The sequence below is a fragment of the Aquarana catesbeiana genome, linkage group LG11 (genome assembly GCF_042186555.1).
Source record: "Aquarana catesbeiana isolate 2022-GZ linkage group LG11, ASM4218655v1, whole genome shotgun sequence".
Lineage (NCBI taxonomy): Eukaryota > Metazoa > Chordata > Amphibia > Anura > Ranidae > Aquarana > Aquarana catesbeiana.
Genome location: NC_133334.1, coordinates 234674512 through 234689039, shown reverse-complemented (window position 1 = coordinate 234689039; position 14528 = coordinate 234674512). Strand labels below are relative to the sequence as shown.

Below are 14528 nucleotides of genomic sequence, written 5' to 3'. Positions count from 1 at the left end.
TTAGCCACCTATCAATACCAGGCAATGGCCCCCAGAACACATTAAAAAAATAGGGCACATCTTTTCAGCAGGTCCCATAGTGGTGGTGAATGGGGCCGTGCCGCAGCCATGATACGCATTCAATGGTTGCAGTTGCAGCATGGTAAAGAGGGGTTTCAGTGTGAAATCCCTATTCAAACAGGCATACGGGAGGTGGCATATCCCTTCCTATTCGCCTGCTAACTGTGGGCCAGCCACTGCTCACAGCAGCTAGACCCATGTGAAAGAGACCTAATAGGTAAAGATCAACAGCAGGGAACCCGCAGCCAATACTGGTGACTAGTCCTTTTTCCTCTGCATCACTTTTTTCGGCACAGCTTTCCAGAGATTAGTTAGGCCTTGTTCACACAGACGTGTTTTTCGGAAGGGCAAGCTGCAAGAGCAAGGTTCCTGCTGGCAAAAAAACACATTTGTTTAGGTGCGTTAAGATGACACATATTTAGATGCAGTTACTAGTGCCTATGCATGTTAAAGGCCATTTACATATGTTTGCATGTGTACATATAGTAAACACGCAGAATCTGTGCAGCCATGAAAGCGTCTCTGCTCAATTTTTTTTTTTATGCTGCTCAATGCAGCGCTAAATAACAGCTCCCAACGCACCTGTCTAAATGGCACAATTTATTTTAATAATGCATGCAGAACTAGACTCTGAACGCATCTGCACACAGTGTTTTTTACATCCCGTTTAAATGAGACTTTACGATTAACGCTTCAATATATTGGTAATTATCATATAGACCAGAGATCTTTAGTTAATACATAATTAAATTGAGGCAATTGCTTTTGCACATTTTGGGAGACGTAGTAAATGTTCTATTTTTTGATTTGCAGTTTAAGTTGCAATAGCATTGAGGATGCGGGTGCAGACAGGCTTGCTGCAGTGCTGCCTAGGCTAAAAAAAATTAAGAAAATCAGGTAAGATCTGTTCTGATAAACCATATTCTCTCATTTGGATGACTGTAAATAAATGACTATTTTGCTTTATAACAGGAATAATAAACTACAATATTTCTGCATAACTGTTCTGCTGCACTAAGGGAATAAATGCTGGCATGTGATCATCTAAATTTAAGCATTGCTTGTAATATGAAAATTGTTATGAACATCACTGGGAGTATAAATTGGCTGCATAGCCATTGAAAGTATTCATTATCCAATTTGAATATTTTTAGTAATCATTAATAACTGTTGCCATACTCTTTCCTCCATGGAAAAGGCAAGGATGATTCTTTTTCTACATTTTGTTGGTTGGAGCTAGGGACCGCGCTGGACAGATAGGATTTTTTTAGTCTGTATTAAGTGGTTCTGTGGATAAATGGAGGTCTGTGACTCCCTTTGGAAGTCAGGACTGCTACCTAAACTGGTCCGACTCCGACGTCACTTCAGTAGATGGGATATTACAATAAGAAAAGAGGAGCCCCTGATGACACACTTGGTGCAAGGATATCAATCGTTTATTGAGAATCAAGAATAAACAAATTGAGCCAACTCCTTTCAGGTGTACTGCCTCTCCCTTCTTCAGGACTATGTGTATGCATCAATGGAGATAGGTGGGCTCAGTGGTGCTACTTGTGTCTCTGTAAAGAGCCTTGTACTGACAGATGATCTCTGGAATGGTACAGAGACACCTATCTCTGTTGATACATACCAATAGCCCTGAAGAAAGGGGAAGGCAGTTCTCCTGAAATGCCCTGGCTCAGTTTGTTTATTCCTGATTCCCAATAAATGATTGATATCCTTGCATCAAGTGTGGAATCACTCCGGACACTGGGCACTCCTCCTCAAATTACAGATTCACTTGCTTTCTATCAGATAGGACACCTGCTGGGACCAAGAGGAGAGGATCACTTTCTGATCAGCTGGACAAAAGTCACTCAATGGGTGGCCCTGTTGGCCACCTTCCGCCCGACATCCGATTTAAAAAATTGAAGGACCCAGGTAGAAAACTGTCAGCAAAACAGGGCTCCATTCCAAATCAGATGAATGCTCTGTGTAGAGTGAATGAAGGAATATGTTAGATTTAATTTCTGTTCAGCATGCAAGTTATGCTTCCATAAATCATATAGAGGGACACAGACACTGGAGTGGTGGATTAAACAGTATGGTAGCCCAGAAATAGCATAAAGACTGTGTGTTTTCCTGTGCTCAGGACCATGTGACCACCGCCAGCAGCACATACGGACACCCACTAACCCACTTAACATCTTTCTACTGCATTACCCCAAAATAGAACATTTACTGAGAAAGTGTAGATGTACTCTGATCAGTTTTGAAGTTACTATCTCCTAAAATATTAGTTTTGACCAGCTAATGAATGAGAGAACCAAGCACAATGTGAAAGAACAACCTTCATTATTTGTTCCTACTTGTATACTCTTCCCAATATAAAGTGATTGTTTTGGCAGGGAGGAAAGCATTGAAGCCCAACTTCAAGAAACCTAAAAATCCTCCTTTAACTGCTTGTTTAGCCTACGGGACAGAAAAAGCACTTTTACTTACCCAATCCTCTGCTCCCCTGGCAGATGGTGCTCCCCATGCTCTGGCGGTGGACTGTCACTCAGCATCCTCATATCCAGTGCATGATGTCAGAGGCCCTTAGACCACCTAAGCATGGGGGGAGAAGAAGCTGCAGGGATCAAAGTAGCGCAGAGGCGCTGGCAGGAGCGGAGGATCAGGTAAGTAGTTCTGTTCTTTCAAATGCTCTAGACAGAAACAAGCAGTTAATCCTTGCAGTGCGGACAAAGCCCCACTGCAAGTGAGGATTTTTAGGTTTCCTGGAGTTCAGCTTTAAAGAAAGTATATTAATGCCCTGTACACATGACCGTTTTTGCCGCAGGATTAAACTCTGAAGGTTTTTCCGACGGAATTCCGCTCAAGCTGTCTTGCATACACACAGTCACACCAAATTCTGACCATCCAGAACGCGGTGACATACAACACGCACAACGGGACTAGAAAACGGAAGTTCAATAGCCAGTAGCCAATAGCTTCCGTCTCGTACTTGCTTCAGAGCATGCGTCGTTTTTGGTGCGTCGGAATAGCATACAGACGCGTGTTTTTTCCGATAGTAATTTGTTCTGTCGGAAAAATATAGAACATGTTCTCTATCTAAGTCCGTCAGAATTTTCGACAGAAAAAGTTCAATGGGGCATACACACGGTCGGAATATCGTAATATACGATGGAAAGCTCCCATCGGACTCTTTCTGTCAGAAATTCCGCTTGTGTGTACGCGGCATTACAGTTACTAGATTTGATTATTTTTGCTCAATGCATTTTTTTTTATTTTACAGTATTTCCCAAAGTAAAATCAGCTCACTAGGAGGGTTAGCAATTATCAAAGCAATTGGACAGTGTCAGTTCATGGAAGACATCAAGTAAGTTGTCGGTTAACTATAACAATTTATGCTGTCATACAGAAAGGTTGAAACATGTAAATGTGGAACAATTTAAACATTTTCAATAAGGCAATGCAGAGAGGAATAGTGAGGTGCAGTGAACTGTAACTCATGATATGTCAATATACTGGGATATGTTCTCATTGGTTGCTGTGGCTTAATGCACTAAGGTATTACCAAAATGAGTAAGTGCAAGAGTCAAGATACAGGAAAGAGGCTCCATGGGGTTGATTTACTAATGGCAAATAGACTGTGCACTTTGCAAAGTGCACTTGCTCCAGAGCTTAGTAAATGAGGTAAAGCTTCCCTTTGCAAAGAATACCCAATCATGTGCAAGGAAAATAAAAAAAAAATGCATTTTTGCTTCACATGATTGTGTAATAGAAGTCAGCAGAACCTCTGCTCATTTACTAAGCTCTGGAGCAACTGCTCTTGCAGAGTGCAATTGCACTTTTTAAAAGTGCACACTCTACTTGCCTTTAGTAAATCAACCTCTGTGTGTCTGCGTGTGTGTGTTTTGTTCCAAGTGATAGGCATCTGGGTGGGAGAATAACATTATTATACATCATTTACTTAGTATTAATGTGTGAAAATATTTCTTCGCTCCATGTTGCTCTACCAATAAACAAATAATTATTAATATTATTATTGAAATTAAATTACAAAGTGGCTTGTCTACCTATAGTAAATAGAATTTCCTTGTACAACACAATGCGCTAGACAAGGAATCCTAATGCTGCTCAAGGTGAACCTGTACTGGGCAAAGTTATAGGTTGACCCAACCAAAGCGATTGTAAGCTTGCTGTACTGATCTTCCCTGAACGCCCCATCGCCCTGATCCACTGCCAGGCCACCCAAGGTTTACTTTGTGAATTTTGACCTGCTGGACAAGTGGAAACTTACAAAGGGCTATACATAGTCTTGCAATGACCCCCGCATCCCATGGCAACAATTGGGCCTTACAATTGTATGCTCAAGCCTTTAACACTGCATTGCAAATAGACTGTGTGCTTTGCAAAGTGCAAGAGCAGTTTTTCCAGAGTTTAGCAAATTATTTTCCTTGTACATGATTGACAGGGTCCCCAAGACATTGTGCTGCCTGGGTCCAAGAACGAAATGCTGCCCCCACATCCATGATTTTATATCCTGATAATTAATACTAAAATTACATTTATCAGGAAAGTCAGATTTACATGCAACAGCACCTTGTCTATATGCAAAATTATATGACATGCCATTATGTTCAATTCCAAACCACAAACTCCCCTCGTCACAGACTCCCCTCATCACAGATCCACCCCACCTCAGACCCCCCTCATCACAGACTCCCTTCATCACAGAACCCCCTATCACAAAGCCCCCCCCCCCCATCACAGACCCCCCTCATCACAGACTCCCCTCATCACAGAGCTTCCCCCCCATCACAGACTCCCCTCATCACAGACCCCTCTCCATCACAGATCCCCCCACCTAAGACCCCCCTCATCACAGACTCCCCTTATCACAGACCCCTCTCCATCACAGATCCCCCCACCTCAGACCCCCCTCATCACAGAGCCCCCTATTACAGAGCTCCCCCCCATCACAGACCCCCCTCATCACAGACTCCCCTCATCACAGAGCTTCCCCCCCATCACAGACTCCCCTCATCACAGACCCCTCTCCATCACAGATCCCCCCACCTAAGACCCCCCTCATCACAGACTCCCCTCATCACAGACCCCTCTCCATCACAGATCCCCCCACCTCAGACCCCCCTCATCACAGAGCCCCCTATCACAGAGCTCCACCCCCCATCACAGACCCCCCCTCATCACAGACTCCCCTCATCACAGAGCCCCCTATCACAGAGCCACCCCCCATCACAGACCCCCCTCATCGCAGACCCTCATCACAGTCCTCTATCCGTATTACAAACAGCCCCTTCCATAAGATCGCAGCACTCCCCCTCCCCTACCTTATTTACACAAGACGGGAAGCATGGCAGGTCCAGACAAAGGGCGGGGCTTTTAAATATGAAAGGCAGGTGATTGATTGCTGGGACCGCCCCGCTGTTTAGTAACCAACCATCCGCTTCTTAACTTGAAAAGCCCCACCCTTTGTCCGGACCTGCCATGCTTCACGTGTTGTGTAAATAAGGTAGGGGAGCGGGAGTGCCGCGCCTGCTGGGCCAGGTGGAGGAAAGCTGTACATCTGATCTGGTGCCGGTGGTGCGCACCAAAGTGCTGGGAGAAAAAAAATATTCTTGGGCCTAATTTTCGGCCCCTCTCAAAGTGCTGCCTGGGTCTAATGGACCCAGTGGGACCCATGGTAGGGTCGGCCCTAATAGTTGAGTACGTTTTGCAGAGTGAAGCTCTACCCTATTTACTAAGCTCTGGAGCAACTGCACTTTGCAAACTGCACAGTCCATTTGCATTTAGTAAATCAACCCTAAAGAATGTCACATCTTCCTCCAAAACTGAAAAATACCAGGTGTTTTTAGGTGGCCTGGTGGAGGATTAAATGACAAGGAAGTGCAGGGCACAAAAGTACAGTCTACTTAAAGAAAATGTGCGCTTTACCCATTTAGGGCAAAGCAATGGGTTTGATTTAATCCCCCACAGTTTATACTTTTCTTCACTTTCCAGCTGCTCTGTCCAGCAATGGTAGCAGACGCAGACATTCTGTACTTTCAGGTATGGAGAAGCATGTAGCTCATTCCAAAAGACATTATTAGACCAACCAGCACTATGAGATAGGCCCCTTTCACACTGGGGCGGTTTGCAGGCGTTATTGCGCTAAAAATACCGCCTGCAAACCGCCCCTAAACAGCCTCCGCTGTTTGTTCAGTGTGAAAGCCCGAGGGCTTTCACACTGAAGCGGTGCGCTGGCAGGACGGTAAAAAAAGTCCTGCGAGCCGCATCTTTGGAGCGGTGAAGGAGCGGTGTGTTCACCGCTCCTTCACCGCTCCTTCCCATTGAAATCAATGGGACAGCGCGGCTATACCGCGGTAATACTGGCAACTGAACGGTGCAGTGCTGGAGCAAAGCAAGGTATATATTAATGGGGATGGCTAGGTTAAGGTATACCTGTTGCTTTGAGAAAGTACAAGTTCATTTAACCACTTCCAGCCCAAGGCCATCATATGACGTTCTTTACTTTCATTGGGAATATCTGAATGATGCCTGTGGCTACAGGCATCATTCAGATATCCTCTTTTTCAGCCGGCGATTCTGTGCACCGTAAGAATGATCATAGTGGCAGTTCAGCCCTCCAGTGCCATCGGGGACCCGGAGAAAGAATCCGCCGCTGTTCCGTCAAATTAAGCGCACATCTTGTTACACCAACCGGAGTTTGGTATTTCACAGTTATTTTTAACAGGAAACTAAGCATTAAATGGTGAAATACAGTATTTAGAAATCCATCGGACTGTTTACATGTTGAAATAATAACATTATAAAAGCAGCGGTGTTCACATTAACAAACCCGTGAGATCAGCAGGTTTGCCGCTGCTTTTAAAATTCAACATCTAAACAGTCCGTTGGATTTCTAATTACTGTATTTCACCTTATAAACTCAGTTTCCTGTTAAAAATAACTATGAAATGCAAAACTCAGTTGGGTGTAACAAGATGTCAGCTTGCCCCCTTCTCTGTGTATCGTTACTGTGGAGGAGTGTGGGGTGTAGCAAGATGGCGGTGAGGGAACGTCACTTCCGTTACCAATTCTGACGGGTCGCCTAATCTGACAGAGCACCGCCAACACCAGATGGTCACCAGTCATCTCTATTCCCGTCGGAGGCCCGGGTGCGACATTATGACGTCATGTCCGGGCCGCGCTTGTAAACAAAGACACGATTGCGGAAAAAAATTTTTAAATGCCCCTGTCCCGGTAGCTCGTGCACAGAAGGGAACGCACACTTATGTAAACTCCGTTCAAACCACACATGTGAGGTATCACCGCGGGCGTTAGAGCGAGAGTAAAAATTCTAGCACTAGACCTCCTCTGTAACTCTAAATTGGTAACCTGTAAAAAAAGAATTTTAAAAGTCGCCTATGGAGATTTTTAAGTACCGAAGTTTGGCGCCATTCCATGAGTGTGCGTAATTTTAAAACGTGACATGTTGGGTATCTATTTACTCAGCGTAACTTCATCTTTCAAATTACACAAAAAAAATTGCGCTAACTTTACTGTTATTGTTATCTTTTAATTAATGAAAAAAATGCGTTTGAAAAATTGTTGCACAAATACCGTGCGACATAAAAAGTTTCAACGACCGCCATTTTTTTCCCTAGGGTGTCTGCTAAAAAACATATATAATGTTTGGGGGTTCTGAGTCATTTTCTAGCAAAAAAAATATAATTTTTACATGTAGGAGAGGAGTGCCAGAATAGCCCCGGTATAGAAGTGGTTGAGGTGGAGTTAAAATCGAATTTAAGGATCACATATACATCACCATGGCAACTGCAGATTAAACAGAGGCCAAGATGGCAGCTTCCATGGCTGTAAAGGATAGGAGGGTGTAGTTCCTCTTTAAAGTGTACCTAAACCCAAACCAAGATTCCAATATATTGCAGCTTACTAGTCCTTGTTGAGGTGGATACATGCTTTTTCTTTTTTTCAAGTTTCTTTTGCTTTATTTCCACCTGGCAATCCTGTAAATAGCAAACTTCCTGTCCCTTGGTGGGTATGTCAGTCCTCCACTGCATAGCTCCCAACTGTCCCTGATTTCGAGGGACTGTTCCTGATTTGGAGCAATGTCCCTCTGTTCCTCTTTCCTCCTCATTTGTCCCTCATTTTGGTCTGATCCATATAGTTGTATACAAAATGCAGTTTTTATCTTTCAAAAAGTGTTTCCCAGCGCTAAACCTTTCATCCAATTTCTAAATTGGTGCATTTGTACATTTTAAAAGCCAATATAAAGGAATAGTAAGGGTAAAAAAAAGTCCTTGTGGATTTAATTAACTTTTTTTTTTTGGTTAATTCTTCTTTAAGGGGGTGTTGCAGGGGGCGTGTCCTATGCCTACATACGTTTGTTAGTAGGTGTCCCTCATTCCCATCTCAAAATGTTGGGAGGTATACCACTGTATCTATGGAGGGAGTCATGGATGTCACCCTAGGCTGCTCTCCTGATATGGACTAAAAACATGTCCATAGCTCTTGCTCTCTACTGCATGGGGGCAAGGCAATTGGTAGTTATTAGATTATAAGCTCTTCTTAATCCTCTTGTATCTTATTGTATTATAACTGCATTGTCTCCCTTTTATATTGTAAAGCGCTGCGTAAACTGTTGGCGCTATATAAATCCTGTAAAATAATAATAATAATAGTTTGCAGAAGATAGCTAGGAAGGAAGATAATCTTTGATACAGCTCACAAGAAGTGACAAGGACACTGCATTTCTGGCAGGATCAACAGGCATTTTCTGTATTTGCTTAAAATGTTCTTAGTTTGAAAAGAACAAAAAGAAAATGAATGCAGCCAATACATCTAAGAACTGTACGCTGCAATATATTTCATTTTTCTGCTTGGGTTTAGTTGTCCTCAAAAGACCCTTCTGCAGAATGAGCCTGTTACTTTTCACAGTATGGCCAATTAATGTTAGTAATTAATTGCTTTATTACCGTATAACTATTATTTCTGCCAATCTATGCATCGCTTTCTCCAATGCACTGGTGGGAATCAGTAAAGGAGTGTGTAGATCTTTAAAAGAGCAGAGAAAAGTAAATAACAATTTCTAATCCACAGCCGAGGAAAACGTTCTAATTTAGTAAGCACTGTTGCTGAAAATGGTTCTGTTAACTGAATGTGTAACCATTACTGTGATCAGTCTTTTTTAACTGGTGACTTTTGTAGAATTGGGTTGTCAGTGACCCCTTGCGTACAGTGATGGTAGTCAGATGCCACTGCAGATTGGCTCATGCAGCCCACACACTTCCTCGCGGCTCACCCCTGTCAGCTGCTGTTTGTTTCATGGCACCGTAGTCCTGGGGCATCTGATGACATCACCAGTGAGGCGGATACACAGACAGGCACTGAAAGGTTGCTATAGCAACTTCCTTTTTAGCAGCAAGTGAAAAGAACATTTTATTTTGTTAGCTGTGAATGCCAGAGCTAATATCCTGTGTGCTGACCTATGTTATTGCCAAGTGCGGGCTGCACCCAGCACCAGGCTTCTGTCACTGTGACTTAAATGTTCCCCGCACAAAAATCCTGCACAGCTTTCTCAGCCATGTGTGTTTCGGCTTGTGCAGCACATACTATATTATTTGTAAAAAAAATAATATATGCTCATTATTCTTATTGTTATTATCTGGCAGTGCTGTGGAAAAAAAAAATAGGTCTAATTCATAAAGTCAGGAGCAGAGAAAAGTGGCAACGTGCTCTATACAATTAAAGTAACAGATGCAAACTTACTGGAAATTCTGTGATTCTGTTTGTCTTTGTCTAGTAACAAACACACTTTCGATAGAATTTATCGAAACTGGAGCAGCTTCATGGCAACCAATCAGCTTTTACTTTTCATTTTCCAGTGCTTAACTGAACAAGCTGAAGATAGAAGCTGATTGGCTACTATGCTCCAGATTCCGTTTGCCCAAATTTTTGATAAATTCCCCTCTTTGTTCCTCTCCGCTGTGCAGAGCTAAAGTATTCAGTCTTAAAGCTGGCCTATTTTTACCACACTGTTCCGTGTTCAATTCATAGTTTCTGAATGAAGCATTTGTACATTGGGAATGTGTAGGAGGTAGTAAATTGTAAAGGATTCATTGAATTTGGATCCATGCTATTTATCTTATTATACTTATTATCTATTAGATTCATTTGTGTTGTGTTTGAGTCACCAGTTTAGAGCCAGATTCCCCCTATCTCTCTTCATTTTACATGTGTCTCGCTTTTAGATCTGATTTATAGATTTATGTAATTAAAGGTACAAGTAAACGAACAAAATGTTTTTGTTTTTTTTTTAATTCTAGGCTTTAATTCCAAGTTTCAAATGAATTGTTTGCTTGGTGTTAAATGCTAGTAACAAAAATAGAAGACGAGTGTCCTGTATCGCTATATCTATTCTCTCATGCCACATACACCCGAGCGGACTTTCCGGCAGACTTGGTCCAGCGGCCCAGACTCCGTTGGACAACTCGATCGTGTGTGGGCTCCAGCGGACTTTTTTTCCCCAAAAGTCTGACGGACCTAGAAATAAAACATGTTTCAAATCTTTCCGACGGACTCGAGTCCGGTCGAAAAATCCGCTCGTCTGTATGCTAGTCCGATGGACTAAAACCGACGCTAGGGCAGCTATTGGGTACTGGCTGAGAACTTCCTTATTTTAGTCCGGTCGTACGTCATCAAGTACGAATCCGTTGGACTTTGGTGTGATTGTGTGTAGGCAAGTCCGTTTGTTTGAAAGTCCGTCGGACCTATGCTGTAAAGTCCGTTGGAAAGACTGTTGGACCTAGTCCGTGGACAAGTCCGCTCGTGTGTACGCGGCATCAGTGTACACTGGTACAGGTAGCAGTAGGGGTTTTAGTGAATCCTCATCTGTATAAATGGGTATTAATTCATGGGCTCCAGCCAATACATAATCACATGGGCTCCAGCTTGTATGTCATCTGTGTATACAACAAGCTTTCGCTAAGACTCAGACAAGCATTCAGCAAGATTCAAGTTGTACTAAAGCTTAGTGAAGCCTGCAAGCTGCTTGTTTAAAGTGTCAGTCTGTATTACCATCAAGATCAGTGTTTAAAGGTTTAGTTCACCTTTTCAGAAAAAATTAAAAAAGGTGAACCACCCTTTCCCCCCCCCTACACCCCACACTCCCTGCTGTACTTACCTCCATGGTTAATGAGCTGTTAGTGCCGGCCTGGGGATTTGAAAGCCCCACTCTTTTTGCCCTTCTTTAATCAGGGCTTCCATCATGCATCAAAGCATTTCTGATTGGTCAAAACGGTCACATGGCAGCGATACCCAATCAGAATCGCTCTAATCTGTCCCAGGAGCCCTACAGAATGAAGAAGGGCAAGGATTTCAAATGGAAGGACTGCTACAATGACTGCATGCACACTGACAGGTAATCACCCACAGAGGTAAGTACATCGGGGACCTGGAGGGGGGGAGATAGGGGGATTTTTTCAGAAAAGGTGAACTTATACCCTAGGGCCTCATGCATAACCTGCAATTAGGGACAGATGTCTGACACTGAACGGAGACAGATTTTGTCCAGGGCCCAAACAACTGTTTATAACCACAATTAACCACTGGATGTGCGGAAACATGAGGGTACATGCTTATAGCCACAGACAGCCCTGGCTCCTTTCAGCCTGCCCTTGAGTCATGCAGGCTGAGGAGTCATTACAGATTGGAACACCTGGAATCTCAGCCATAGGTATCTGCAGTAAATTTGCCACACCATGGCCAATGTAGCTCATGTGAATGAGGCCTTACACCCGACTACCTTCAATCCGATCCAATTAAAAAAAAAAATGGAAAGGGATCTGTTCCCCTCCTATCTAGTGGATCAAATTGAAGGACAACTGACTAAACGGACAGCCAGCCCGTTTACACCGGGCTGTTCATAGAGCAGAGCTGTGTCTACGTCTGCTCTGCATAAACTGAGTGGACACGGACCTGTCATCCACTCACTCTGCTCTGCTCAGTGTGGAATCAACGAACAGATCCCTCACTGAGTCAAGCGGAGTCCGGCCCATATGATAGGGTTCTAAATGGACACAAGTTTGTTTACATTTGCTGCTCCACAGAAGTGAATGGAGGATCCAGTGGGGTCCAACTGAAAAACAGACAGGCAAACCCGATCAGACTGATCATGTGAAAGGGGCCTAAGGCCTTGGTCACTCTAGTCTCAGTTTGTGACATTTTCAGAGCTATTTTCAAGCTTGGTTGAAGCCTTAAAAGTATTATTTTGGGAAATTTACGAACTAAAAGACACTATTGGTAGCTCTGGATTTTTTTTCTATGGGCAATTACATAATTTTTATTTATTTGTACTGTCGACTATAATCAGATATGTTTTTCACACAGGTTACAGTCTTGTGGTCTTGAGAATGTACCTGGAGATCAGTTTGTGGATGCTTTGGTCTCTTGTCCCAGGATTGAACACATCAGGTAAATCAACTTTTACTTCTGTTTTAAAACAAGCAGTTCTGCATTGTCCTAGAATATGCTGAAAAGATATTAGACCATTTTACGTGTTAGGTGTAGTGAAAGGCAAACATCTATTTTGTTGGGGGGAAGGGGTAGTTATTTAAAGCTTGCAGCCTGTCCATGTCATGGGTTCCCAAAAAGAAATTATGAGCAGACAAACAACAAAATGGATTGCACCAATTGTGACAGAGATAGATGGATTGCACTGCCCATGTGTGGCTTTTAAGGGTGCACAAGCATCTAATATATGGAGGGTCATAACCGCAAGGCAGGATGGGTAAATGATAACTATATGGGGGGTTTTTGGGCAGACTTTTTGTGCTGCAACTGACCTACAAGTATGGCACTTACAGTCAGTGGCAGCCACTCATTAGGGGCGCCGCCCCCTTATCCATGCGCCTGGCCCCTAATTTACATGCAAGACACCAGACTCATGGATTTCAAAGTTTTTTTTTTTTTTTAAACACGCGATTAGAGTCGGAGTCTCTAATTGGCTTCAAAAAGGGCGAGCCCACCCACTTGTGTGACAATAGCAAATTAATATTCGCTCTATTGTCTTCTTGATTCTCCTCCCGGCCAAATCATGCCGATTGGCTGAGAGGAGAAGCATAGGCTTCCATTCTCCCTCCCCCACTTCATTCAGGCGCACACGTCATCCAGGCGCGCCTGACACTTCAACTCGGCTTGGCTCCCCTGGTCTCCGGTCCCGCTCCCCGCAGGGGTAAGTGTGGGCTGGTGGGGCAGACGGACGAATGAGTGAGCGAGCAACGGGGTTGGGGGGGTTTGGTGGGTGACTGACCGACCCGTGGGGGGGGGTTTGTTTGCCACCCTCAAACCCCCCTCGCCCCCCCCAAAATGGAGTACCAGATTCCGCTGCTTACAGCACATACTGTAAGTCAATGCTGCATCTGTCCCCCCGCTGCCTCTTCACTGAGAAACGAGCCACGAACACCACTGATGGCTCAGTTCTCTCTCCTCCTCAAGCAGAGAGCTGCTGCCTGTCAATCAGCAGCTCTCCTTCCATCAGTCCAGGCACCTGGCGGATCCAGACTTCCAAAGTCAGGATGACGCGGTGCCTGGACTGAATCCAGAGATGTCATTAGAGAGCAGACTTCAGACCGATCTCTGCTGAAAACGGTCACAGGAGTGCAAAACGGTTTGATTTCTTGTGACCCATTGAAGAAGCCCAGCCAAACGAGCTCAGGTTGGACTTCTCCTTTAAGTAACAGGGAACCTTGTTTCCATTGTCACTTTTATGCAAATGGTAGCCTTTAAAGTATAACCAAAGGCAATTTTTTTTTTTAGTTTTGAATAGAGTAGAAAGGGATTAGGTTCTTATTGCTGTCTGAGCCCCTCTTAGGGAGATTTATCTCTCAATTTGTCCTTTTTATCATTATCATCAAAAGTGAAAGTAAAAGAATAACCCACATTTTAGGTTGTGCCCATAACAGTTATAAAGGGGAAATCATCCAATAGAGACACTAGTTCTGGTGACCCTGGTAACAACCAGGCATTTCCTCACTTTGGAGTGATTTCCTCTCACTTCCTATTTTGCTTATGGGACAGGAAGTGAAGGGAAATCTCCCCAATAGGACAGAAATGGCAAAAAAATCCTGACGGGATTATAACCCTGCCTTATTTTGACCAAAGTGAAAAAAAACAAACATTTTGCATTTAGTTCTAGTTTAAACACCTTCAAACAACAATATGATTCCATATCTCACTCTCACCAAGGCCTACTGAGACTAAATATGCGTAAATTATTTTCTAATTATCAGAAACTGAAAGAAAATCCAAACTCTATAACTGGATAACATTTAGTTAAAGTATGTCTAAAGCCAAAAAAAAATTAACATTTTGGATAAAGTAGGGAATGGTTAAAACTTTTGTCAAGCCTTAGTATTATTATTATTATTATTAATATTATTATTATTTTTTACTGTCTATATCCC

The 14528-nt window shown here is 43.3% G+C and overlaps 1 protein-coding gene across 3 annotated transcripts in view; it reads left to right on the top strand.

The window, feature by feature from the left end:
* NLRC5 (NLR family CARD domain containing 5) overlaps positions 1 to 14528 on the top strand; it is a 264118-nt gene that overhangs the window by 211558 nt on the left and 38032 nt on the right. For all 3 annotated transcript variants that reach the window (XM_073605527.1, XM_073605525.1, XM_073605526.1), the window contains exons 40-42: positions 874 to 957; positions 3335 to 3418; positions 12454 to 12537. In XM_073605527.1, coding sequence (XP_073461628.1) covers positions 874 to 957; positions 3335 to 3418; positions 12454 to 12537 — 252 coding nt within the window. The remainder of the gene's footprint in view (positions 1 to 873; positions 958 to 3334; positions 3419 to 12453; positions 12538 to 14528) is intronic.